Raw genomic sequence first — 27,169 nt, 5'->3', positions numbered from 1 at the left:
CAAGCTCTTTTAATTAAAAAAAAGAAATAAACTGCATCTCTGAGGAGTCAGCTGTTTATTCAAAGCTCTTTCTACTTGGTATTCAGGGGCTGTTATCTTCTTCTATTAATAGCTGATGACCAAAGCAAAATTCCAGCTCTGCCTCTTATGAGTGCTGCCTGCTGCTTGATGTGGATATGGCTTAGGTTTTACATAGATGTGAGCTGCCAAAGGGGCTTCCCAGGTAGCTCAGTTTTAAAGAACCCGCCTGCCAATGCAGGTGATGTAGGAGGTGCGGGTTTAATCCCTGGGTCAGGAAGATCCCCTGGAGGAGGAAATGACAACCTACTGCAAATGACAACCTGCTCTAGTATTCTTGCTTGGGAAATTCCATGGACAGAGGAGCCTAGCAGTGTACAGTTCATGGGGTCCAAACTGTCCCATGCAACTGAGCAACTAAGCATGCATGAGCCACCAAAGGCCCTGAGGAAGCATTTCCCCTCCCCTGCTGCCTAACTAACCTCATCCCCACAAATGCCCACAGTTCTGCTCTGCAGCTTCTAATGATGCTTCTTAAGGCTTGAAAACAAACACAGAGTAGATGCTATAGCTTGGCTATGTTTTTTTCTGTGCACTTTTTAAAATTTCATCTTAGCCTTGCACTTGGCAAAGCGGCTCTGGAGGGGAAATGAAGAATTAGCTAAGGGAATTGTGGGCTGGAGTTCAAGTCCTGGATCCTACACTTGCCAACAAGGTCCCTTCCTCTCTATATTCTGGTCCTCAAGTAGAAATAAGACTTGCCTTCCCTCACACAGGTGTGAGGACATGATATAGCATAAGGAACATGAGGAGGTACTTTGCAAATCACCAAGCACTAAACATATCAGATATATTGAAGCAAGAAACAGAAAGCAGGGATAAAGAAAAGGAATCAGAGAGAGAGATGCTGAAGAGGTGCTTCATGACACCAATGATGTAAGATGGTTTCATAGGAAAGTTCAGAAGAAGCCACATCCAGCCTTTCGAGGGAAGAATGAGAGTAAACATTTACTCTTCTTCAAACATCTTCTTTACTTCCCATCCTGTTTCCTGTTTTCTTTCCTGTGAAGTATAAGGTAACAAAACTGACCTGGTTCTAAGAAAAGGACACAGGAAGATAAACAGGTCAATACTAAGAAAAGATAAAGGAAACAACAGTCTAAAACAGTGTTCATGTTCAAGGTTTAGAACATCACAAAGATGGAGATGAAATTATACAACCATTGCAAGTGCAACTGATGCAAAGTCCTATGAAAAGTAGTCCCCTGATTCTTCACTTCAGGCCTCTGGGTTGACAGCTACAAGAGATGTTTTGCTGATAGCCACATGAGATGTTCTGATGCGAAGCAGAGCCAATGGGGCAGGGAGACAGTGGGTCGCTCCCTTTCAAGCTCACGCTCCCTCCCACTCAGGACACTTCAATGTTCCTCTTGTTTTAATTATCGTTAAGTCTCATTCTGGCTGGAGCAGACCATCTTGCCACTCAAGAGTGCTTACATAGAATATAGCTTTATGGACAAAACAAAAAAGATTGTGCCAAGTATTAGAAAAGTTTCCAGTCTTTTCAGCTGCAAATCCTTAGAGGACTCATCAGTAACTGGGTCACTTCTTGGTTTAGATCCTCCTGCCAGCACCTCCTGCCTCCACCTCCCTGGAGCCCACCCCTGCCCAGCCTTTCTCAAGGAGTTGCTGAGACTTCAGGAACTGACTAGAGATCTTTCATTGGCTTTCCATGCAACACAGCCCAGCTGGGTGATAGGCTTCCACTCTAGAAACAGTGCGTCAGAGCTGTTGAGAAGGCAGGGGTCAGAGGTAACTTACAAAATCGGGCGAGACTGGAAATCTTCCTGGTTCATCCTCTCAGACTGGCGGATTTTCAGGATTTCTGTGTAGCTCAGGTTCTGCAGTTTGCTCTTGAACTGGTCCAGGGAGCTAGGCTTGGTTGTAAGAGCTCTCATAACCTGTTCCTTCACCACCTGCATTACCTGTGAGATTGAAGGAAGACCATAATTTTCCTGGGGATTGACCTTATCCATTCAGAAAAATCTTCCACAGATTATGGTTCCCTAGCCCCCAGTTCCCTTCGTTTGCACTTTTGGCCCTAACTTGGAGTGTGCTTTTCCAAAGAGTCAACTACTATGATATACAGCTTCCATTTCCTCCTATACTACTGGAATTGCAAGGAAAATGTGGATTGACTAACTTTGAATTGGGAAGGGAGAGGGAGATTTAGGGTGGGAGGATATATACCTATTCATTTGCTTGATATATTATATGACTATAGACAATGCAAACTCAAGAGAAAAAGGAGTCTAAGCAACAGCTAGAAGTCTGCATAATCATTATTTTTTTCCAGGAGAAACTCTCTGAGACACAATTATCTGTGGAAGTTTGGTTGGCACTGGTTCAAGTGAATGTGAAATAATACCTACACTCGTCCCTCCTGGATTGCTTTCACCATGTAGTTAAGGTCTGAGTGTTCATACAGATGATATATCCAGAAATGTGCATGTGATATTGCCTCTCTGAGCCAGGCACTAAAAAAAGAAGTCTATTGAATTAGAACTGACACATCCCATTGGAAGCCTCAAGAAAAAAGAAGAATATGGTAATTGGCTGCTTCGGGACAGGTCCAGATCACAAGGAGGCAATTAACCATTGCCTCTATTAATGTGGATTCATCTTCATCCAAATACCTAGAGCAAGAAAAGACCAGAAAACACACAGAGGCACCCAAGAGACTGTAACCTTGCTGCTTCTTTTTCTCAAATCCTCCATTACAGATGTTAACAACAATTGTTACCCTTGATAACATACCTACTATGAGCCAGATACTACGAAAGGTACTTCATATGTATTCTTTATTTTAATCTACTCAAATTCAGGACGTAGGTATCATCATTATTCCTATATGCAGAAACTGAAGCTTTGAAAACTTTAGTCCAAAATTCTATAGATGATGGGCAGGTGGTTGAGCTGAGATTTGATCTTAGAGCTGACTGTAAATGCTGTATTTTACTGCCTTCATACCAACATTCTGGGGTCATCTGCAACTTAAAAATAAGAGTAGATCACCAATGCACCTCAATTATGTGCTTGGTTCGGTGTCAGGCACTTTGCTATTCATCAACTCATTTAATCCTCTTTTCAATAGAGTATATGTTTTTACTACTACTTTAAAGATAAGAAAATGGACTCAATATTGGGAAAAGAATCTGAAAAAGAATAGATATATGAATATGTATAATTAATCACTTTAATCACTTTTCTGTACAGCTGAAACTAACACAATGCTGTAAATCAACTATAATATAAAGTACAACATTTAAAAAATATGTAAGAAAATGGTTACTGAGAAGGATTGAGAACTTCTCTAAGGTCACACATATCTAGTTGAAATTTAAGATACCTGTATGGTGAACAGAACATACACTGAGTGTTGAACAGCCCTGGGGTACCACCTATCCCGTCATTATGAATGTGATCTCAGTATGCTCCTATGGTTTCTAAAGTTATTCATTCAACAATTCAAGCACAGTAGATAGTAATTGCTCACTGATGGGGAAAAAAAAGTAATAGCTGCTCAGTCATGTCTGACTCTTTGCAACCCTATGGAATGTAGCCTGCCAGATTCCTCTATCTATGGGATTCTTCAGGCAAGAATGCTGGAGTGGGGTGCCATGCCCACCTCCAGGCCTTCTTCCTGACCCAGGGATCAAACCCAGGTCTCCTGTGCTGCAGGCAGAGTCTTTATCATCTGAGCCACCAGGGAATCCCACTCACTGACTAGTCCCACCAACATGTCAATATTTCATGAAATGTTATTGAACAGAAGTAACAGTTTTATAGGATGGAAAAGACTGTGGCCACCAGAACTTTCAAACCCAAGTGATGGCCAGGTGATGGGAAAAGATCTTGCCACCTCAAGTAATATTAGGCAGCTGAAATGTCCTCTACACACTGGATAGCCCATTCCACTGGCTGAGCTCTGCTTAATGGCATTGCCCCTCTATGATGGTACAGGGTGCTTTCTCCAAGTGGATGTCTCTCCCATAGCTGTCCTATTACAAATAAGGACCTGTTCAGTGATCTGCTGGGGTCCAGAGGCATTGAGAGGCAGAACAAGAAAATGAATCCTTGGTAGCAAAACCAAATGTGCCCTCAGAAAAACCAGAGCCTTGGGGGAACCCATAAGCCCATGAGTCCCCTCAGCTCAGGGATGTCTGATAGCTCACTCTTTAGTCATCTGCATGCACATTGCTTGCACTGCCCCCATGTAACCAGGAATCCCATATCAACCACATTTTCCTATAGTCAACTGAACATGGCTGAACCAAGGGTAAGATGAGTCATAGGTGGTCAGGAGACAAACAGGTCTGTCTATTGGCAAGTGCTATATCAACACTTAATTTTCCTTATATGTTTCTAACCTTTAAGAATCCATGCCCACAGTAACACTACCCACTACTACGTAATCTATTTGTGTTTTCATAGGGACTATCAGGCAAGAAGTATTTTATCACAAGAAATAAATCTAATTGCAGGAATCATAAGAAACTTCAGAAGAAAATGCGAAGGATGACAGATCTACATCATTCACTATGGATCTGCTTTATCCAGTAGGCAACACTGTTCTCAGAGGACATGCGTGCCATGCTTGCCCTGTAATGAAGAGGCTGCTGGTGATAACACTGATGTAAAGGCATGAAGGCAACTGTCTTCCAGGCCACTGACTCATGGGACTTTCTGGTGCCATGGCTGGATTGCTCTCTGCAGTGTAATTCCACTGGTTATTAGGGTTACCATAAGTCAGGCTATATTTAAAAACATATTTTAATTTATGTATTCGGCTGTGCTGGGTTTTAGTTGTGGCACACGGGATTTTTATCTGTGGCATGTGGAATCTAATTCTCTGACCAGGGATTAAGCCTAGCCCCCCGTGCATTAGGAGTGCAGTTTTAGCCAATGGACCACCAGGGATGTCCCAATCAGACTGTATTGATAGAAACTTTTAACAAAAATTTGCTCGAGAAGCATCATTTGTGAAGTCAACATAACAAACATTGCTGAGTGCTCATGGCAAATAGATGGAAACAGTGGCTGATTTTATTTTTGGGGGCTCCAAAATCACTGCAGATGGTGACTGCAGCCATGAAAATTAAAAGACGCATGCTTCTTGGAAGGAAAGTTATAACCAACCTAGACAGCATATTAAAAAGCAAAGACATTACTTTGCCAACAAAGGTCTGTCTTGTCAAGGCTATGGTTTTTCCAGTAGTCACGTATGGATGTGCGAGTTGGACTATAAAGAAAGCTGAGCACCGAAGAATTGATGCTTCTGAACTGTGGTGTTGGAGAAGACTCTTGAGATCCTTTGGACTGCAAGGAGATCCAACCACTCCATCCTAAAGGAGATCAGTCCTGGGTGTTCATTGGAAGGACTGACGTTGAAGCTGCAACTCCAATACTTTGGCCACCTGATGCAAAGAGCTGACTCATTTGAAAAGACCCTGATGCTGGGAAAGATTGAGGGCAGGCAGAGAAGGGGATGACAGAAGATGAGATGGTTGGATGGCATCACTGACTCAATGGGCATGAGTTTGAGTAAACTCCGGGAGTTGGTGATGGACAGGGAGCCCTGGTGTGCTGTAGTTCATGGGGTTGCAGAGTTGGACATGACTGAGCAACTGAACTGAACTGAAGGTATGGTCTTTGCCTTGTGTGAACTAAGGGTCTAATAAGAGAACCAGGATAGGCAAAGATTATGACAGCTGAAATGTGGATGTGACAGAGCAGACAGATGGATAAACATTGTTGGCAGATAGGAAGGTATTTCAAAGAAGAGGATGTCACATGAATTTAGAATGAAGTATGCATATTCAGTGATGTTGAAATAGGTAAATAATGTGGAAACTACCACATCTTAACTGCTTGAAACCTGGGCTGTGTCTGAATTGGAACCAGTTACATAAACATTGTTTCATGCCCCCAGTGTAACGGAAGAGAGGAAAATTTCCAGTTGACCTTCCACCTGATCTGCTTCTTTTTTAACTCAGGCAAAATGCTAAATTTGGGATGCTTCACAAATTTTGAAATTGTGACCATCTCATATCTTGCAGTATAAATGGTGGCTAAATATGGTCAAGGCTGAATTATAACACTTTGTAGTTTCATGTGAGGGGCACTGCAGGAGCTGCCCCTTTCCTCATTTAGAGAAACTCAGAGTTGAGCCAAGGTTGTAATTGTCATCTCCTAATGTTATCTGACCTTCTAGCAGGAGGTAGGACATATAAGAGAGACAAAGATATAGCAACTAGAACAGCAAAAATGAAGAGGTTTTAAAATAGAATTAGGTTAATGCTGGGGGGAGTCTTAACAGCTCTCTCCACTTTCCTCATTTTATAGATGAGAAAACACAGGCTCAGAGGGCCAGGTGATTCTCTTATTTCATGAGTTTCTTAAGGAGCTGTCAGAGATGACAGTCACTAGACTACATGTGACTAGACACAATGATAAAGCTAGCAAGAGGGCATGTGGCATGAACCGACCAATCAGCATCCTTTGCAGACTTTTCTGCCTCGACTTGAGGCAGAATTGAAGTGTGCTCTTTGAGAACCGTGAGAATGTTCCTTAACATATGGCAGACTGGAAGATAATGAGCCCGCTGCCAGGAGAATCAGACACAAGAAAGTTAGAAGCATGTGCACGTGTGTGTGCAGGGGTGGAGAGAGAGAGAGAAAGAGAGAGACAGAGAATGTGTTAATAATGGTGATGCCATGTACTAAGTCGCTTCAGTTGTGTCTGACCCTTTGTGACCCTTTGGACTGTAGCCCACCAGGCTCCTCTGTCCAAGGGATTCTCCAGGCAAGAACACTGGAGTGGGTTGCCATGTCCTCCTTCAGGGGATCCTCCTGACCCAGGGATTGAACCTGCATCTCCTGCATTGCGGGCAGATTCTTCACCACTGAGCCACTGGGGAAGCCCAATGATGAAGCCATAATCAACCACAAAGTCAGTTCAACCCTGATATTTGCTGGTTTGATTACATAAGACTTTTTTCTGGAAATGGTTGGAATGGGATTCTTGTCACTTTCAACCGAAGATCTCAATCAACATAAGCAATGAAGTACGCAGGAGTATCAATTTAAGAGGCCGACATTGCCCAGATTGGAGAAAAAATAGGAGAAAGGACACTGGGTAGGAGCAATAACGCTATTTTGAAAACAAATAAGTTAAAATCGTCTTCATTTATATGCTCATGGTTGTACCTTTGCATGGAGATGATGATAATCCCTTATGCAAGTATGGGAAACTCTTCAGCTTCTACTTATACTCTGCACTTAAAATCCACTGTTAGAATTCCATTTCCCCTGCTTAAGACTTTGATCCCTGCTAGATGTAAGCATCCATAAGTGGAACAATCCTTTAAATCCCCAACAATCATTTACACTTCAGTTTGAAGAAAATATAGCCCTTTTCCTAAGAGTAGGTTGATAAGGGTGAAGAGGTCTGGATGGCACTGGCCCCAGGAAAAGGGATGCAAGTGGTAGGTATACAGGATAAAACAGCAGCCAAATACTGGTTTTGCCTATCTCACAGTTTTGCTTGGCACTGGCCATTGTTCTACGGCCAAGAGCAATGACCTGAGCTATAGATGTCATTGTTTTATTAAGAAGGGTCAAAATTGCCAGAGGGATCAAATAGCCTTCTATTCCTTTGCAACATACCTTCCTCAAGAACTAGAATTAATGATGTGAAGTCTCTGTTAATGCTCTCTGTGTGCAATTTAAATTAGGATACTCACAACCACCATCTTTAACCCCATCCTCTTTGAAAAACCTTTAATCATTTTCTGAAAAACCCACAGATGGTGTTGCAGAGGCATGAGCAAATCAATGAACTTAAAACTTCTTAATTACAACATGTGCTTTGCCACAGACATCAAAGAAAACATACTCTTAGAATTTGCATTTGGTATTGACTGATTATTTAATCAAGGTCTGAACCGTGCCTGTGGTCTGAACCGTGTGTTTCTGGAGTTTTCCCAGCACACACTGACTGTAAAAACATCATATGTTATAAAAGAAGTGGGGGTCCCACAAGACACTTGTACTTTAAATGGAGAAAACCTTTTAGCTCCTTGGCAGAGTGGGTTAAAGGTGTAAGTGCTGGGGATCCCTGAACAGAATCAAGCACGCTGGCAGTCTAATGGTGCTCTGGTTTCATTGTTGTTAACTGCAATGAGCTTCTGATCCATGGGCCTCTGTGTGCTCCTGGTCTCATCAGCTCTCTGACCCTGACACATCAGTCACATCTTTATCCAGCATCATTCATCCATTCAGTCAACAACTGTTTCTGAGCATCTACAATGTAAAAGGCTCTAAGAGTGAATGTGCTTGTGCAAAATGAGCTCCTGGCCTGGGAAAGTGAAAGATTTGCAACTCCATCTGCATCCATCCCTCAAATACTTCCTGAGCCCCTCTCAAGTGCCAGAGGGTTGAGGGTGCAGCATGGGGGACTTTGGCTGGGCTTTAAGGAGAGGCCAGACATGGACACGAGGAGGAGCAGGGAAGGAGCCGGTCTCAGTGGAAGAAACGGCATGAGGCAAGCCCAGAGAGAGGAGAGAACAGTTCTGGGTGGAGAAGAGTGGCTGGTGGTTTCATTTAATTGGAGAAATGAGGTGGAGCTGAGAGGTAAGGCTGGGAAGATGGTAGGTGGATTTACTGACTAAGATGAAAAATGTGGATTCTTTTTTCTATTACTAATGATAAATCATCAGAGGACTTTGGATGGTGGGATGGAATTCAGTAATGTATATTGGGACACATACAAAGCTATCTTTCTTCCTGGGCCAGTTGGGGAAAGGAGGGATGTCAGCAAAGTCTACCCAGTTGAGACAAGACTATTGCTGGGACTTGAAGAATGAATGGGAGTTATGATGTAAAGGAAGAGGAAAATGTCCCTCCAGGCAGAGGGCCTGGCATGAGCAAAGGCAGGAGGTAGTGCATAACTCAGGTATTAGAGAAAATATGCTTTTGGTGTTCACGTTAGCAGTTTTCAGCCAATGGATGGGTACTGGTTGCAGGACAGCTACACAGCCTTTAGAGCCCAACACACACAATTTTGAAACCAGGCTGCCAACTTCCTCAAGACACTCAATCCCTCCCAGACTAATTTCCATCATCTGTAAACTGGGAGAATGAATCATTTGAGATTCATCAGACCGCTAGTGATAAAGAATCTGCCTGCCAATGTAGGAGATGCAAGAGAGGCGTGTTTGATCCCTGAGTTGGGAAGATCCCCTGGAGTAGGAAATGGCAACCCACTCCAGTATTCTTGCCTGGAGAATCCCATCATGGGTCTGCAAAGAGTCAGACACAACTCAGCAACTGAGCGTGCGTGCACGCACGCACACACACACACGCGCACACACTGTTTATTGTTAATGAGGTAAAGCCTAAAACTCTGCATGGTAGATTGTAGTTAGCAAACACTAGTTCCCCTTCTCAAGCCTTAGTTTGCTGTGAAGTGGAAATAACAGTACAGAGCCCACAGGGTTGTTATAAAATCTAAACAAGATATCATGTGCAAAGCATCTGACACAGTGAATGGAACATACTGGATTCGTGACAAATGTGAGTCCCCTTACCTTCTGAGAATGAAATTGTGTCAGAGGTTTCTCCTATAAAAATATTCCCAGACCACATCTGTGTTATCTGGCAACTTGCTAGAAATTCAGCTTCTTAGGCCCACCCCAGGCCCACGGAATCAGAAACTTTAGGGCCGGGCCCAGGAATCAGCGTTTTAGCAGCTGCTCTAGATGATTCTGATGCACCTTCAAGTGTGAGAACCTCTGATCTCAGCAGATGTCCAGCACCACTTCTGAGCCTTTAGTGTGGCCTCTGTAGAGATTCTTGTCATATGCCTATAAAGCAATGAAGTTAATGACTAGTGTACCTGTAACCCTGTCTAGACTGTAAATCCCTGGAAAGCAGGCACTGTTTCTTGTTTGTATTGTGGCCCATGGTACTTAACAAGTATCTTCCAGATTGCTATGATTGATAGGCTCAACACGGAATATTCTCTGGCTTCTACCGTTCATCTATATAGAATTAAACAAATGCAACCTTAACAGAACTCTAAGACTGCTAACACACCTCTCAGAAAGCACTTTTCCACAGCCTAAGGAATAATCTCTGGCTTTAAGATGGTGCCTTAGGGTTCCAGAGGTCGTTCTGGGCTTTCTTCCAGAGGTGAGCTGGAGGGGGCTGATCTGAAGTTGAGTGAATGGGTTTTGAAGAAGCCACAGCAGTATACCACTAAAGGGGATGCTTACAAACATACAATTACCCAACCAATGGTGCCCATTAAATGGATTTATCTCCATGATGAAGAGAAAAGGCTGTCTTAGAGAAGACAGATGCCAATGCAGTCCAGCTTTAAGATGACTCACGAGGGAGAGTTCTCATCGCTGGGTTTTAGGACTGGAACCATTTTTCTTCCCAGAAATGTTCTTAACATAAAACAACAGAAAGCTCAGAACACTGGAGGGATTCCACCCGGAGAGGAATCTGGGGGAAGGAAGACCCCAGGTACCCATGTATAAGCAGGACACTTTTCTGGAGACTGGGACTCACTCTAGGGGGCTACTCTCCAAGGTTAGAATGTGGGGAAAAGTGGCCTTTCCCAGAAAAAGTTCAAGAAGTTAGGGTGAAAACTGGTGACTTACCTGGCAGGGACAGTTACTGAACCACATGTAGGCTGTCAACTGACCTCCATCCTTTAGAGGTCTTTAAACTTAGGATAGCTTCTGGAAACTAGAGATGAATTTACTTTATAGTTCTGCCATAGGTAGGGAATGGACTGCCTGAGTCAGTTCAAGCAAACAAGAGTTTTTGCTGAGTACTATCAAGTGTATTGGCAGTCAATGGGGTCGCAAAGAGTCGGATACGACTTAGCGACTGAACAACAACAAATCAAGTATATTAAATGAAAGAAAGAAAAAATAAAAGTGATTTCTTAGCCCAAGGAGCAGGATTTAATTTTTCTGTATTTATAATTGGGGCAGTTTGATCTAGAGCAGAGGTGGGAAAACTTCTCTTAAGGGCCAGATAATAAATACTTTAAGCTTTCTGGACCATATAGTGTCTGTAGTAGCTACCCAGCTCTGCTGTGGTGCCATGAAAATGACCACAGATAATAAGAAATGATGAGCATGGCTGTGTTCCAATAAAACCTCATTTGACAAGCTAGCTGGTGGACTTGGTATACTGCCTGCAGGTGGGAGTTTGCTAACCCCTGGTATAGAAGAAAAATGCCTGGCTTTAGAATTAGGCAGTGCTCATTTCACAGTCTGCCTCCATCACTCACTTAACTGGGCAAATTGCTCTAGCTTCTTTGAATCTTGTTTCCTTGTCTATAAAGTGGAGGTGAATATCTCTAGTTAGAATTAGAAGATGCACAGTATTTACCCCATTACACTATACCCATCATTAGGAGGCTTCCTGTGAACCACCATTCTAATAACAGCTTATCAAAGGAAAAAAATCTTCCTTGCAGCATGCAAAAAACCTCATGACAACCTGGGGAGTTCATAACATGTGCAGGGCAATTCAAGATTATATTTAGGTTGCACTGAATAGAATTGATTCAGACAGATTAAAGAGTTGTTTCTTTAAACAGTGTTCTCGGCTCTCCCTCAGAATGGTTTCAGGGACTGGAAGACACTCTGGCCCACCCTTGCTTCCTTCTACCACACCTCCTACTGGGGTTGGACCAGTGCAGGCCCCTGCTGATGGGCCTGACTCTCTAGGGCCCCATGGGATCAGGCTTAATGTAAGTGAATAGAAACTGTTCTGAAATCACAAGTCAGCTCAGCTGGTGTGCAACCTCCAGCCCATCCTCGATTTCATCCTATGTCCTCAAATTATACCAGATGAATCTGAAATAGTCTGTTAATTAATAAATGCAATAAAGTGTCTCTGCACTTCACAGAGAACATGATCTAAGCCTGGCATGTGATAATCATAAGAACCAGCAAGCTGTTTAGCTTCTCCCCGCCTCTGATGCTCTAGTGGTTCTTATTAGCTCTCTGAGCTCCTATGAGCATCCCTCAGAGGGGGTGTCGATGACCTAATTCTGAGCCAAAGGCCAGTGCTGTGTGTAATGTGGGCTGTGAGGTCACCATGACCAGACCTCTCTAAGATGGCCTTTCCGAATCCAGCAAACACTAGGCTTACAATGCATCAAATCAAAAGCCAAGATATGAACCCAGAAGCTGAGAATAAGAAGAGTTCACTGAAGACTGGGATGTTCCATTGGTTTGACTCCTCCCAAATCAAAGTCTGGAAGGCAGTCTGCTGAGAGTCTTGTTCTTAGGGCCCCATGTATCTGTACTGTGCCAGTATGGCAACTCGGAGTTTCATTATGTCTTCGGTGAGTGATGAAAAACAAAGTAGCAATGATCCAAATGGTGGAACTCTCTGGGCTGGGGAACCTTAATGTTCATGAAAGTTGGGAATTTTGCTCGGATGATTATAGTTTTCAGAAGTATGAGATGCTCTTTTGCCTCTTAAATATCTATTCTTTTCTTCGACTTCACATTAATATCACTGACCCATCCCTGGAGCCCTGCCTCATCACCTGATGCAGCTTCCCAACAGCCTCTGGCTTTAACTCTGCCCCTTCCAGCCCCTCTACATCGAGGCCAGATTATTTCCAAAATGTAATCTCATCACTGCCTGTTGGTGAAGACTGGCTCCTTCAGTGTGACCACGTGGGCCCTCATGGTTGCCTTCCACTCCCCTCCAGCTGAGGCCTTCTATATTGCATCCCCCTTCAGATTCCATGATCCAGCCACACTGAGATCCTCCCAGTGCCTTGAACTTCATCCTGTGACTTCACTTGTGCTTACTTCCTCCCACCTGTGACTAATGACCTCCTTCCAATACCTGCTCATTTTTCAAATCTAGAAATCCTTCTCTGACCTGCTGCCCTCTTGCTAAAGGCAACGTTGGACCACCTATTCTCCCCTCATAGGACTGTATCATAATGTCATGGGCTGTGTCCTTCTTGGTGATGACTCTTGTATACTCACAGTCTACATGATCTGATCACATGCTGCTGCTGCTAAGTCACTTCAGTCATGTCCGACTCTGTGTGACCCCATAGATGGCAGCCCACCAGGCCCCCCCGTCCCTGGGATTCTCCAGGCAAGAACACTGGAGTGGGTTGGCATTTCCTTCTCCAATGTGTGAAAGTGAAAAGTGAAAGTGAAGTCGCTCAGTCATGTCCGACCCTTAGCGACCCCACAGACTGCAGCCAACCAGGCTCCTCCATCCATGGGATTTTTCTAGGCAAGCGTACTGGAGTGGCTTGCCATTGCCTTCTCTGATCCGATCACATAGTAATTGACAAAAGGTCTGTTTAATATATGACATATGGACTCATCAAATGATTAAAAGAAGAAATAGCCTCAAAATCAGTAATTCCCAACTCTCAGTCTACAACAAAATTTAAAATGTACCTTTGCCTGGACTCACCCCCATAGATTCTGATTCACCTAGCTGAGAATGGGTTTCAAACATTGAAAACCCACTGATCATGCTCGACAAAGCTCCCCAGGAGGCACTAATATTCAGCTGAGGTTGAGGGCTACTGGTCTTAAACGAGGAGGCATAAGAAGGTAGGAAGGAGCTATGATGATTGCCATTTCAGGAAAAAGAGAAAGGGACGTTCAACTTACAGATGAGGAACCCAGAACTTGGTTTGTTACAGCCCTCAAGGGCTGTAACAGTTCCCCCAAGGGCTGGCCTTCAGGCACTAGCTACAGTGTGGATAGGGTGAGTGCTCTTACCTGGGACAGTCAGAGAGACGGTCAGGAGACTGCATCTGCTCTGAGCAGGCTTGGACAGGGCTCTCTGATGCCACCCCGACTCGGGGCTGGGTAATTTTCCCTGGGCTGCTTCTCCCTGAGGCGCCCCTAGTCACCACGGTGCAAGCATCTGCTACCTGGCTCAGGTGCTGCTCAGGGACCCACCTTAGCAAGGGCAGCCACCGCCTTTCCGATAAGCCCACAGTCCCCTGGGCAGCAATCAGCATCAGCATTTCCAGATACATGGCAGATGCCTGAGTGCCAACACTGAGTGAGCAAGCCTGTGGTTGGCAGTGTCCAGACAGGCCTGGGGAACCTGATGGAGGGGTATTATTAGAGAGACTATGAAAAATAACTTTTTCAAACTCGCCCCGAGAGCAAAGCAGATGGCACCAGAGCTGTTAGAAATGGAGCTAGCTGCTTGGCACTGCCTTTTCCTTGCTCAGAACTTCCCCTGGTTTAACTACAAATAAAGTAGGAATCAGATGGCAGGGGGTAGTGATGCTCAGGCAGGTTCAATCATCCTGAGAATCTGATCATAATCCAAACTAAGAGCTCTGACGGCTTTGCCATCAGCCCCCAAATAACTTCTTATACGATGTCTGATGTGTGGTTCCACGCAGGTGCTAACTGGGTGATTTTACATCTGCAGATGAAGACACATCCCCTAACAGCCGCCCTGCTCTTCACAAGAAGGCATTCTAATTTAAGGTTTCAGGCACCTTTACAGCCAGGAAAAAAAACATTTTCCACTAGCAATTCATCTCAAAATCAATTAGTGCTGGCTTTGTGGAAGAACAATGGATGTGGAAGAAACATCCTTCTCAGTTTCTTCAGCATCCACAGGGAGCCAGTTCAAAAGAGGAGGCAGAAAAGGTGAGGGCTGGGATTAATGCCTTCTCTCTGCATCCTGCCCTCAGAGTTGGGGAGATCAAGAGGCAGACAGTCCTGTGACCAAGCTTCTTTTCCCCACTGAAACAGGGAGCCAGATTAATACAGCCATCAGGCTAGATTTGCTGGTTAGCTAATTGAAGGCTCTAGTGGACAGCAGGGAGCTATTTTCACCAGTGTCTGAGGATGCTTGCCTCAGGCAAGCAAAGTCCCTGCCAATCACATTAGTGGGTGGCATTTAATTCCATGGCTTTGAATAAACAACATGTCAAGTAAGTCAGTCAAAATGCATGACCGTGTGTGGTGAGAGAGGCAGAAAACAATGGGGCTGGTTTTCAGGCCATAAAGTACCATAGTATGGTACAACAGCCGACATTCAGGGGCTGGCATAGAGTGAGCAGGAAAGAAGAGCTAATGACTGGAGGAGGGAAAGGAGATGGGAGATGGTAGAGCTGAAGGATCATCAGTAAAAGAAGACGGAAGGCAAGATGCTGTTTCACTCATGCTACATATTCATGGCACACACATTCACATCTTTGAAGGTTCTTGTGGAGAAGACTTACTGTAAATGCACTGTGTGCTTACTGTAAATGAGGGTGAATCCTGAAGCCTCCCACATTTGGCTCTCCTGGCAGGTTTGCATAAACTATTAAATAGTGACAAATGAAAGAGGACAACCCACCCCACTGGAAGGGAGACTGAATAAACTTTTCACAAGCAGACTGCTCAGGCAAGAACACAGGGGAAACGGGGTAGAAAAGGCAAGGTCTGGCTTCTATAAACCAGCTCTGCCACCAGGCAAGGCTGCCGAACTCTGAAGACAGGGGATCACTGCTTTGACAAGTCACTCTGGAAGGGCAGTGTACCAAAGTGAAAGTGCTAGTGGATGCCCCTCAGCAGACAAACTGTGCAGAGGGATGGCCATGCAGCAGAGCCCACTGGTGTAAACTCTGACATTCAGGAGGGAATCTTCTTGCCATCCTTCTCCAAATACTTTTTCCTTTACAGTACTCATCAAATTAAGAGTGTGATTTTTTTTTCCCCTCTCAGTGGTCTTATTTCATTAAAAAAGTAATTTTAAATTTCAAAATTATGAAATATTTCAACAGAAAATAATACAGCAGATATTCATCATCCACCATATTAATTTTATTTGTGTCAACATTTTGCCATATTTGTTTTAGATGTCTTTTTTAAAGATATAAAATGCCATAGGTGTCATCCTTTCCTCATTCTACCCTTGCCAGAGATATATTCTTTCTGTAGATATTTTTATAATTCTACATATGCCTGTATCCATAAATAACATGTAATATTTTCTTGTGTTTTTACAGTTCTAAGCAAATGGTGTGTCAAATGTTTGTTTCTATAGTTTATGGTGTGATATTATAAGTGGACCATTCTTCATTGAGAAATTTGGAAATGCCTTTTACTTTCCAAACAGATTCAGCTGAATCATCAACAAAACACATGAAGAGTAAATATGTTTTTATTTTCTAAATTTTGTCTAATGATTTGTCAACTCTGGGTATGGCATTAGAAGCTTTAGAAGTACAGCTGACTGTTGAACAACACGGGTTTGAACTGTGCGGGTCCACTTATTTGTGGATTATTTTCAAAGGAAATACTACAGCTACACGATTCAGAGCTGGTCAAATCCTTAGATGTGGAGCCACACTTACAAAGGAAATGCTCAACTACATATCATATGTGGAATTTTGCCTGTGCAGAGGGTTGATGTCCTAACTGTCATGTAGTTCAAGAGTCAGCTGCATGTATTCAGTCCCGTAGTGCTGGAAACACGAAGAACTAGATCCAATGCTCACTCTTATAGAACTCAAAGGCAGTAGGAGGAATAAATAGGTGTGAACAAATAATAACAGTGGTCCTCAATAAGTGCTGTCATGGATGTGAGATACCAATATAATTTGAGGGCAAGGCAAGCAAAGAGATAATTTAGCATACCACTGTGTTTTGTGCATACAAATATATTGCTGCTCTTGTCTGATCACTTCAAGGACTTCACTTCCCAGAGTGTCCTGAAATTATGTATTCACTACTGGTTTCCCTTTGAAGGAAAAGACTATACCTCATTTTTCTTCTTATCACTAGTAGGTTTTAAAATTTCTTATACCTGGAAAATATCCCCTTCAGTGTAGTAAACCAAAGGTCAATTTGACTGTATTTCTGAATTACATGTTTTAAAACATGATTTCTGGCCCGTCCTGGTGAAGTCTGGGGTCAAATCTGTGTGATAGTTTTAAGCAGAGGGAAAGAGAGGGTTTTTTAACAGTAGCAATGATGGATTAACTCTGGTTAAAACACTGATGTACCAACGTCCTGCTGTATTTCTCCCAGATGGTTGTAAATTGGGACATCTCATAAATCCCCAGGCCTTTCCTTTTCCACGGCTGGTTATTACAGAGTCCCAGGGCAGAAGAGCACTTTCCAAAGTAAAGTAATTGTGAGCTATTTATTATCTTTAAAGGAGAGCCTGTCAACCACCATGGCCACAAAGCTCAGACAATTAAAACCACCCAAAGTGCCCTGATTCTGCAAAATCCTTTCAGTCATTTGGTGGTTTGGATCTAATGCATCCAAGAAGGCAGCTACTGTCACAGAAATCCACTGGGTCTGCCCTGTTTTCACCCGAACGTGACACCCCCTACCCCGCTTACTGATGGGTCCTTTGAAGGAAACAGCCTAGACAGCAATTATACAGCACATAGCTCAGCATTCTTCTCTCCCATGACAGTGGCAGACATGACTAATCCATCATGTCACTTTTTTTCCTGCTGAACCAGAACTCTGTCTGCAGGCAGTCACTACCAATCAATTGAATTTGGTATTCACAATAGCACTTATGTATTATCTCTGAAGGAAATGATGTTGGTCAGCAATAGTTAATTTTACCTAACACATTTGACTGTTCAATAACTTTGAATTAAATTTTCGTAAAAGCCCCAATGCCCCAAACCAAATTTCTTGAAAAATAGCTCAAGATCTTTCAGGGCCTGAACTTATGTTCAGTGGTATGTCCTTGTGAAAGTTGTTCAACCCAATAGCTAAACAGCATTTCTAAGTCACTTACTATCTTGGCAATTTGAAGTCAACAATAACACCTCTGGAAATGGTGTACTATCCAGGGAAAGAACTTAGTTATGGGTCTAAGAACAGTGCCAAACACTCAGGAGAGGCCAACACATTTTTGTTGAATGTATAAAATAGTGGGAAGACACAGGTCTCCTTGTTCAAACTGTAGACCTTCTGATGTTGAGCATGCTCACCTTTTCCTTTCTTTTCAAATTTCAGTTAGTATGAACATCTGATAGGTGAAGAAAGTGAAGTCTCTCAGTCATGTCTGACTCTGCGACCCCATGGATGTATCCTGCCAGGCTCCTCCATCCATGCGATTTTCCAGGCCAGAATACTGGAGTGGGTTGCCAATTCCTTCTCCAGAGGATCTTCCCAATCTAGGGATTGAACCCAGGCCTCCCGCATTGCAGGCAGACTCTTTATCATCTGAGCCACCAGGGAAGCCTGACAGGTGAAAACTGGGGTCCAAGAATTTTCTGGGGGATGTGAGGGGAAGACAATGATATCTATTTTTCCCGGTAGTGTCTGCTGATGGGATAAACAGAACCATTTTCTCCTAAAAGGACTGCTTGAGAACTTGCAGGAACCAAAGATTTTAGGAGTCAAAGGGGATAAGTGTCACTGAAGATGGCGCAGAAGACAGTTGTCCTTTGAAACCAAGCTTGAAACCTGGTGACTTCAGTTACTTGGGAGCCACCCATATTTCTACACAGGCTAGTGACTACAGGCTAGTACGCAAAGGTTCACAAGGACTGATGAAAGGCTGAATAAACCACGACACTGCAGATGTTGCAAACTGTTTATTGGTATCTGTTCAAACTTCTTTTTCTGAAATCTCATATTCTCAAAGTGACTTTTCCTTTTGGTTTCTTCTTTGAGTATAAAAAAATGAAAAGTTCTTGCCCTCAAGGCAATAATTATTGCCCAATAATTTTGCCCAAACCAATAACTATATTGCCTAAAAGTGGAGATGCGGCTTCTAGAAGATCTCAGGAAGGATCCTGGAAGTTACAGGGAACTTAAATGCTAGTAATAAATAAATAAATGGATGAGTAAGCGAATAAGAGAGACAAGCAAAGAAAGGGGAGTGTGACAGAGCTGAAGAGTAGACGTGGTTCTCCACAAAACCATCTGTGTGCCGCTCCTTCTGCATAAGGCACTGACTTGGCTCAGATGGTGAAGAATCTGCCTGCAATGCCAAGGACCCGGGTTTGATCCTTGGATTGGAAAGACCCCTTGGAGAAGGGAATGGCAACCCACTCCAGTATTCTTGCCTGGAGAATCTCAGGGACAGAGGAACCTGGCAGTCCATTGAGTCGCAAAGAGTCGGACACAACTGAGTGACTAACACACACATATAACCAGTGGGAAATGGGGGTGAGACAGGCACAGAGGGAAATGGGGGTGAGACAGGCACAGAGGGATAGGACTTAACGCATACAAGAAATTATATACATGATGTAACTTCAGAATCCTAATTTTTTACATATACTGGTTTATTAAAGATATAATAAAGGATATAGATGAAAAGCCAGATGAAGAGGAACATGGAGTGAGGTCTGGAAGGCGCCAAGTGCAGGAGCTTCTGTCCCCATTGAATTGGGGTATATCACCCTCCTGGTGTGGATGTATTCACCAACTCAGAAGCTCTCTGAACCCTGTGCTATTGGGATCTTATGGAGATTTCTTCATGTAAGCATGGCCAACTATTACTGCCATTTCCAGCCCTTGTCCCCTATCTGGAGGATGAGGCAAGGCTGAAACTGCCAAGCTTCTAATCATGGCCTGGTCTTTCTGGTGACAATTTCCATTTAGGAGTCCACCCAGAGTCAGCTCAGTAGAATAAAAAATTCTCTTAGAGCTCTTATCACTTAGGATTTCCAAATAATTTGGGAGCCCTGTGTTAAGGAAGGAGTCAAAGACAAATATTCAAACAAGAGATACATTAGTGTTCTTATCTCACAAGAAATTAAAAGGGTGTTCAGAATCCTAAAATTTTTAATTGAGTGTAACTCTAGAGGTCAGGTTGCAGCATGTGCCAAGCCAGAATTAAGTGATTTACTCAAAAATCACACACTGGACGGTGGCATAGAGGGATCTATGCCTCTTTCAGTCCAACTTTCAGCCCAAAGCTCCCGATTCCTACCTGGCAGGTGAGACCATTTCCATCTGGGGTGGTTAGGAAGCATCCTATGAACAAAGCAGGTTCTGGTGGGGTTCTTCAGGATGGGTTTGATTTAGATCTAAAAACAGAAATGAGGGGGATGGGCTTTCCAAGCCAATTGAAAAGCAGTTTCTTAAGATCACTTTGGCTTTAGTGAAAGGTCAAAGGAAAACAGCGACCCCTGGAGTCACACAGAGCCAGGTCTGATTCATGGTTCTCTTACTTTTGCCATCAGTGTCCGAGAGCAAATTTTTTAACTCTCCAAGTCTCAGATCCCCAGGAAACTGGAGATTACAATATAAACATTGCAGGGTGATGTAAGAATTAAAAGAGTATTTGTTGAGCAGCTTTTACAAGACCATTCATACATGATAGCTGTTGTTTATGCTTATTCACTTAGGGAGGTGGTGGTGGTGGTGATGGTGGTGGGGGTGGTTTAGTCGCTAAGTCGTAGCCAACTCTTGCGAACCCATGGACTGTAGCCTGCCAGGCTCCTCTGTCCATGGGATTCTCCAGGCAAGAATACTGGAGTGAGTTGCCATTTCCTTCTCCCTCACTTAGGGAGAGGGATAGGAAATAAGCTGTGGGAGACAGGACACGATCAAACTATGGATGCCTGTAGCTGCCAAGTAGACGAATCTGAGCTCTTTCTTGCAGGAAGTGATCAAAAATTAAAATTTTTGAGTAGAGGAAACAAAGTCATAAAACCAAACATTAATAACTAAGCCAGGACACCTGGTGAATCTTCTTATCTCATCTCCTGTGTAACCTTGGAGTCATCCCCTCATCTCTGGATTTTCTCCACCCAAATGGATTTGGGCATCCTTATAACTTTTGAATTAAGCATTTCAGATAGGTTAGTGAAAAAATGCCTTCTAAACAAGGGGATTATTTATCTCCAGGAAATACATATCCTTAAACTTTCTAGCCAGAAGTTGGCAATGCCACTTCAGAAATGTTTTCTGTCAGTTCTCTGTCAGTAATAGGGAGAAAAAGTCTGTTCGAGAAAGGACAAAATAAAGTACCATGCCCAATTTTGGCACGCCACTAAATGGATAAGACTCCAGTTAGCACCAAGATATTTTCTCTATAACTTCAAGATGAATGTCTTTCTTCCTCATTGTCTCACATAAAGGATAGAAAAAGGCAAAGAGGAGAAGTTTTGAGTAAAGAAATGGATGCTAAGCCAACATGAAACAACAGGTGAACGAAATGAGAAGGAAAAATAAGAGGTATACAAGGCAAGAAAAACACTATACAAAAAAACTTTTGTGTGCATGTAAAGTTCATTTGATAAAGAAAAAGTAAAGCTACAAATGCTTGCTCTTTGGCATAAGAGCTTCAAAAGGAACATCTCAAAATACTCGAGTGCCTTCTGTCTGAAGGTGTGGCTGAGAAGGCTCCATAAGCAAGTTTATAAATGGTAGATCCTACAGCATAGGGAAATGATGCAGTTATGCAAGTATATAAGTAACATGCCTTACACGGAATTTGGGGTATCTACCAAGAAACCACACCCTAAGGCATTTATTTTAACTGCAGAACCTGCCTCTTCCCTAGTTATGACAACCAAAAGTCATACCAGTGTTTCTAAATGACTCTCCTTTCTCAAGAGTCCACCTCCTGTGCTCCCATCAGCCCACTTTCAGCTATTTGTCTTTGGCTAACTGGGCTTCTAAGATGGGTCTACAAATGGCTTATTCCATACACATCAGTAATCAGTGCCAAGCTAAACAGGCTCCAGCCCCAGCTGAGAGTACAGTGTCTTGGCTCATCATCCCAACAACTAATGAACAAACATGAGTGACGACTACTGGGCAAACACCAGGCAAAGAATGCAAGGTGCCCAAGTGAGTCTTGCTTTAGATGTTATACCTAGGAAGGCTGTCTGACAAATACTGATAGCCAATGTAGAACAACAGGTGAATGAAACGGGAAGGAAAAGTAAGAGGTACACAAGGCAAGAAAAACACTATACATAAAACCCTTTTCGTGTGTAAAATTCATTTGATAAAGAAAAAAGTAAAGCTATAAATAAATGCTTGCTCTCTGGCCTAAGATCTTCAAAGGAACATCTCGATACTCATATGAGTGCCTTCTGTCTGAAGGTGTGGCTGAGAAGTGAGTTTGTTTCAGACATATAGTGTTAATGTACCATCAGGTGAAGCTTGCTGGCTTTCATTTGTCCAGTGGTTAAGAATCTACCTTTCAATGCAGGGGCCGTGGGTTAGATCCCTGGTTGGGGAACTAAGATCCCACATGTCCTGGAGTTGCTGAGCCTGTGTATCACAACCAGAGAGTCGGTGTGTTGCAACAAAAGATCCCACGTGTTGCACTTAAGATCTAATGCATATACACAATGGAGTATTATTCAGCCATTAAAAAGAATACATTTGAATCAGTTCTAATGAGGTGGATGAAACTGGAGCCTATTATACAGAGTGAAGTAAGCCAGAAAGAAAAACACCAATACAGTATACTAACACATATATATGGAATTTAGAAAGATGCAAATGATAACCCTGTATACGAGACAGCAAAAGAGACACAGATGTATAGAACAGTCTTTGGGACTCTATGGGAGAGGGTGAGGGTGGGATGATTTGGGAGAATGGCATTGAAACACGTATGTTGTCATATGTGAAACGAATCACTAGTTCAGGGTCAATGCATGTTATAGGATGCTCGGGGCTGGCATGCGGGGATGACCCAGAGGGAGGATAAAGGGAGGAGGGAGGTGGGAGGGGGGTTCAGGAGGGGAAACTTATGTAAACCCGGGGCGAATTCATATCAATGTATGGCAAAACCAACCAATATAATATTGTAAAATAATTTGCCTCCAATAAAAAATAAATTAATTACAAAAAAAAAAGAAAAAAAAGATCTAATGCAGCCAAATAAAGTGTTAAATTATAAAAAGGTTAAAATTGGGTCATCTATTGAGCATATCCAGTGACTTGTGTGACACTGGATAAATGGATCTAAGCTGCAATAACTGCCATGCAGTAAAGGAAACCTAAGAGTAGCTTTGTCAGCAGTCTTGTTAAAAAGGACATGAAAAGGCACTGAAACACAAGAAAAGGTGCCCGCCATGTCTATGCCTTATTAAGAAATGCTCATGCTTTAGGACAAAAGATGGCAAGCCCATTGAAAATCATCCTGTAAAGGCAGCATGTTTAATTATCTCTGATATTAATGCTAGCAAAGATGGGGTAAATCACAGGAGAAAGATAGGAGCCAGTTGCTAAGCCACATCCAAAGGGATTTATTTTTGAAATTATCATAATATTAATGATAGTTAAAGCTAGTAAGGTACAAACCCTAGGGATGTTCTGGGTATAAACTGACCCATAATGGGCAGGGCGAAGGAGATAAATGAAGTGGAGAGAAAACTGGAACACTGAGCAGTAACTAAATGGGTCATATTCTGTCTCACTTCATTATTTGGATGTATTTCCTGAGGTCCTTTGGCAATATAGATTGGAAATATCATGAGTTTCACAAACATGGAGCTCTTCAGTTAATTTGTCATCTCTGAGTCTTAATTTCGAAATTAAATTAGAAAAGGCTAATTAAGCCTAAATACAGGTAGGAACATTCAATTAGGAAGTATAAATGAAAGTATCTAAAATAATTCCTGACACATAATAGGTACTTAATAAGTACTAGTTTCCCCTCTGCTTTTCTTCACATGTGTGGCACGTATTACTTCTACCTCCCACTAAAGCTTATTTTGTACATCCTCGTTAAGCTGTCAAAGTTTCCGAAATTCAATATTTGTCCAACTATTTATCTCTACAGCACCATGAAGCCCACTCAGGAGGGGTGCAATAAATGCTCACAGAAAAATGACTGAAAGACTCAACCCACTAGGCAAGGGGCATCCCTGCATGCATGTTTTTATAATCTCCTGAGTTCAACACCTCTACTAACATAATGATCACACTGTGTGCAATTTATAAATCCACATTTGCCTCTTTCACTATACTGGAAACCCTCAAGGGAGACCTTATACCTAATATGCACTCAATAAACAATAGATGATGATATCTTTAATGCACCTTTGTATCTTCTGGGGGGACTCTGTTGATCTGAAGCACTACTCAGTGCATTAGAAGAGAGGAATGCCAACATTCCTCAGCAGAACAAAATGTGTGAAAAAGTTTATCTTGTGAGAACACATAGAGAGCTTGTAGAAAAAGAGTTAAAATACAGAGACAAAAGCTGTGGGATGTTTATATTTTCGTCTAAACAAAAGTGAGTTGACTTCTGGACATAGAATTTAACCAACTTGAGCAGAGAATGCAGCGAAAGATGACGTGAGGTTGTTCTCACATCAGCTTTCTCAGCTTATGAAATGAACCGGGACAAGAAAGACTACATTTGCATCAATAAGTAGTAACAGAGTTTGAACAACCTCACATTCTGTTAGCTCCATTTTGGGGGAAAGTCAGAGGTGGAGTTTATAACACAGGCAAAGAAAGGGGTCATAAAAAAGATATGCGTAGTGTACAGAAGAGTTAAAACGAACCTGTGTGCTTCAATTTTTAGGTATGCAACTGCTGGCCAATGTCCTATTGACTTGGGTCGGTAATAAACCATGTGGTTGCAATTGGACTCTGATCATATAGCAGTAGTAGACTATCCTTGACAGTTTCTTAATATGTAACTTGGCAGCTCAGAGATTTGCATGGAGTTTTAAAGTTTCATGTCGCATTTAAAGCAAGGAGTATTATCTTGGAGCTCTTCAAATTACCTGTAATTGTGTGTCACGTTTTATGAATGTGTACATGTGCTTTTCTACCCCCAGGGAATCCGTGGCTATCATCAGATCCTTAAAGTTGGTCATGATGAAGTCCCAAAGAACCACTGATTTAAACAGAGTAGCATGAGAAAAAAAAAAAAAAAAAAGAATACAAGCCAGAGCAGAAGCTGTATTTCTAGTTTTGAGATATAAACTGATTTCTTTGTCTAAAAGCATTGTCTTAGAACTGTCCCATAAACACTTCTCACACATTTCTAAAATTCAACTTACTATCTTCCTTTTAAAACTGCCCTGCCTACAGCATGTCTTATAAGGATTTATGGTGTCTTCCTTTGGACCAAAAATAATGATGCCATCTTGGACACCTTTCTAGTCCTTAACCTCTGTGTCCAGTTCTCAGGTTGTGACTCCAGCTTCTTCATGGTTCTCAACTCTGCCCTTTCCCTTCTATTCTCACTTTCTCTGTCTTTTGAGGCGTCACATTCCTCTTCTGGATGACTTCAGAAGCCTCCTAACTTAACTCCCTCTCTTCATGGTCAACTTCTCCCATCCCTTCTCCACGGTGTTATGAACTCAATACAAATCCAACTATTTGGATCCAGGTGCTCAGCAGCATAAAAGATAAACTTTTCCATGTCAGAAAAGATGTCCCCATCACAGGGCCTCTGCCTGTATCTTCTAGTCTCACTGATTGCCATTTCCCAGTTCAGATACTGCCTTCCAGAAACACTAAGTTACCGGTGATTTCCTTGTTCTTCCATGTTGATGTCTCTTTTTGAAATGTTCCCTCTTTAATGGGCTAACTACTCATCCATTACGCAAGCATGCCTGTCACCCATCACAGCCCTGATCTCGTTCTATTAAAAGGCTTAGTTTAAGTGAACACCCCTTCCACCTCCACCATATTGTCATATTCTTTGGGCAAGGAAGCTTTCTATTAACTGTGTTAGCCCCAATATCTAGAATATTGCCTAGCCAACTGAGAATCTGTGGCATACTCATTGTCTTCTGCTTGGGGTATCCTGAAGACATAATGGCTGCTCTGTAGGCTTGGCTAACAGAATCAGCTACAGGAAACCATTATGAAGGGAAACCAGGTCACAAAGGCTCCACTTTTGACATGGAGAATATAAAACCCTGCTTAATTCCAGGAGTTCTCCCCCTCTGATGCTGACCTGAGTGTCAGCCAGCTGAACGATAATTCGGTCTTACCTCAATTTTTTATATGCATCAGCTTCTCCCAGAGTATAATATTATTTCTTCATCAACAGCATTATTTGTGGTGAAAGAAGCCAATGACTTGCACAGCTAGCTCTATGTGACCCTGTCCAATCTCCTCCTGCATACAGTTGTTTTTTAAATCCCGTGTTCCTTTATGCAGCTTAAGGCATTTTGCATCTGAATTTACTTAGGTGAAACAGGGATGATAAAATCTACCCCAGAGTAATTAACATAAAAGGCATGATACATATGAAAGTACTTCATAAAGGGTAAGGTGTTATACAAACACCTTCTTGCTCTCCATTATTTTAGAATGATCATGAACATTTGAGTAAACGGCTTCTTGGTGTAAAATGCAAGATCCCAGAAGTTCAAGTTGTGAAAACCAACAGCTTTCCCTGAACAGAGCACAGTTTTATTTAAAGATCTGCTCTAGGAATAAAAGGCTCTAGGAATAAGATTAAGTATATCTAGTCCTGGTCATCTTGCTCAGGACACTAGTCATAATATATGCATATTTGAAATGAAACTACTCAACAATGTTATTCAACATATTTATTCTTTTATTTAAGCAATAGGCAAGAGAAAGAGCGATTGTGTACATGGAGGGATTCTGGCCAGAAGAGTGAAAACAAAGATAATCAATGCTGACACCACATCTGGCCCGTTTGTGTCTCAGATGCGCACCCTCTGAGAATAGAGCAGAAGCTTTCAATCATGTAAACCTCCTCAGCTTGCAGCCCAGAAAGAATTCATGAATGAAGACAGAAAGCCAAGTCGAATCAACAACTTTGGAGAACCAGAAGGCTGTACTGCTGTTTTCCAATCTTTCTATCTGAGGCAAAACCAAAAATAGCAGGGGCTTGCGTTGAAAACCTAGGAAATCAAAGCAGGAAAGATGCGGAGGGCTGAGTCATGGCAAGTGACCTCATCAACAAGGGGGCTGAATGCAGCTATAAACGACAGATGATGCGGCTCCCTCCGAAAGCGGAGGGAAGCATCAGGGAGATGGAGAGGATCAAGGCATTGATGTGATGCCCAGCGTGAGGTGGAACGACTTATGAAAAGTTTCCTTCCAAACAGAACTGCTTAAATGAAGTTCAAGGAGGCTAATCTTTAAAAGATGCAATGTTTATGTGGA

The 27,169-nt window shown here is 42.6% G+C and overlaps 1 protein-coding gene across 3 annotated transcripts in view; it reads right to left on the bottom strand.

Moving 5' to 3' along the window:
• The window catches only part of ELMO1 (engulfment and cell motility 1), a 592,587-nt gene that overhangs the window by 40,810 nt on the left and 524,608 nt on the right, over positions 1-27,169 (bottom strand). For all 3 annotated transcript variants that reach the window (XM_055420868.2, XM_055420867.2, XM_055420869.2), the window contains exon 17: positions 1,840-2,003. In XM_055420868.2, the coding sequence (XP_055276843.1) occupies positions 1,840-2,003 (164 nt within the window). The remainder of the gene's footprint in view (positions 1-1,839; positions 2,004-27,169) is intronic.

The sequence above is a fragment of the Moschus berezovskii genome, chromosome 3 (assembly GCF_049115385.1).
Source record: "Moschus berezovskii isolate FMDL1 chromosome 3, NW_MosBer_1.0, whole genome shotgun sequence".
In the NCBI taxonomy this organism is placed as follows: Eukaryota; Metazoa; Chordata; class Mammalia; order Artiodactyla; family Moschidae; genus Moschus; species Moschus berezovskii.
This window is presented reverse-complemented; position numbering and strand designations above follow the sequence as displayed.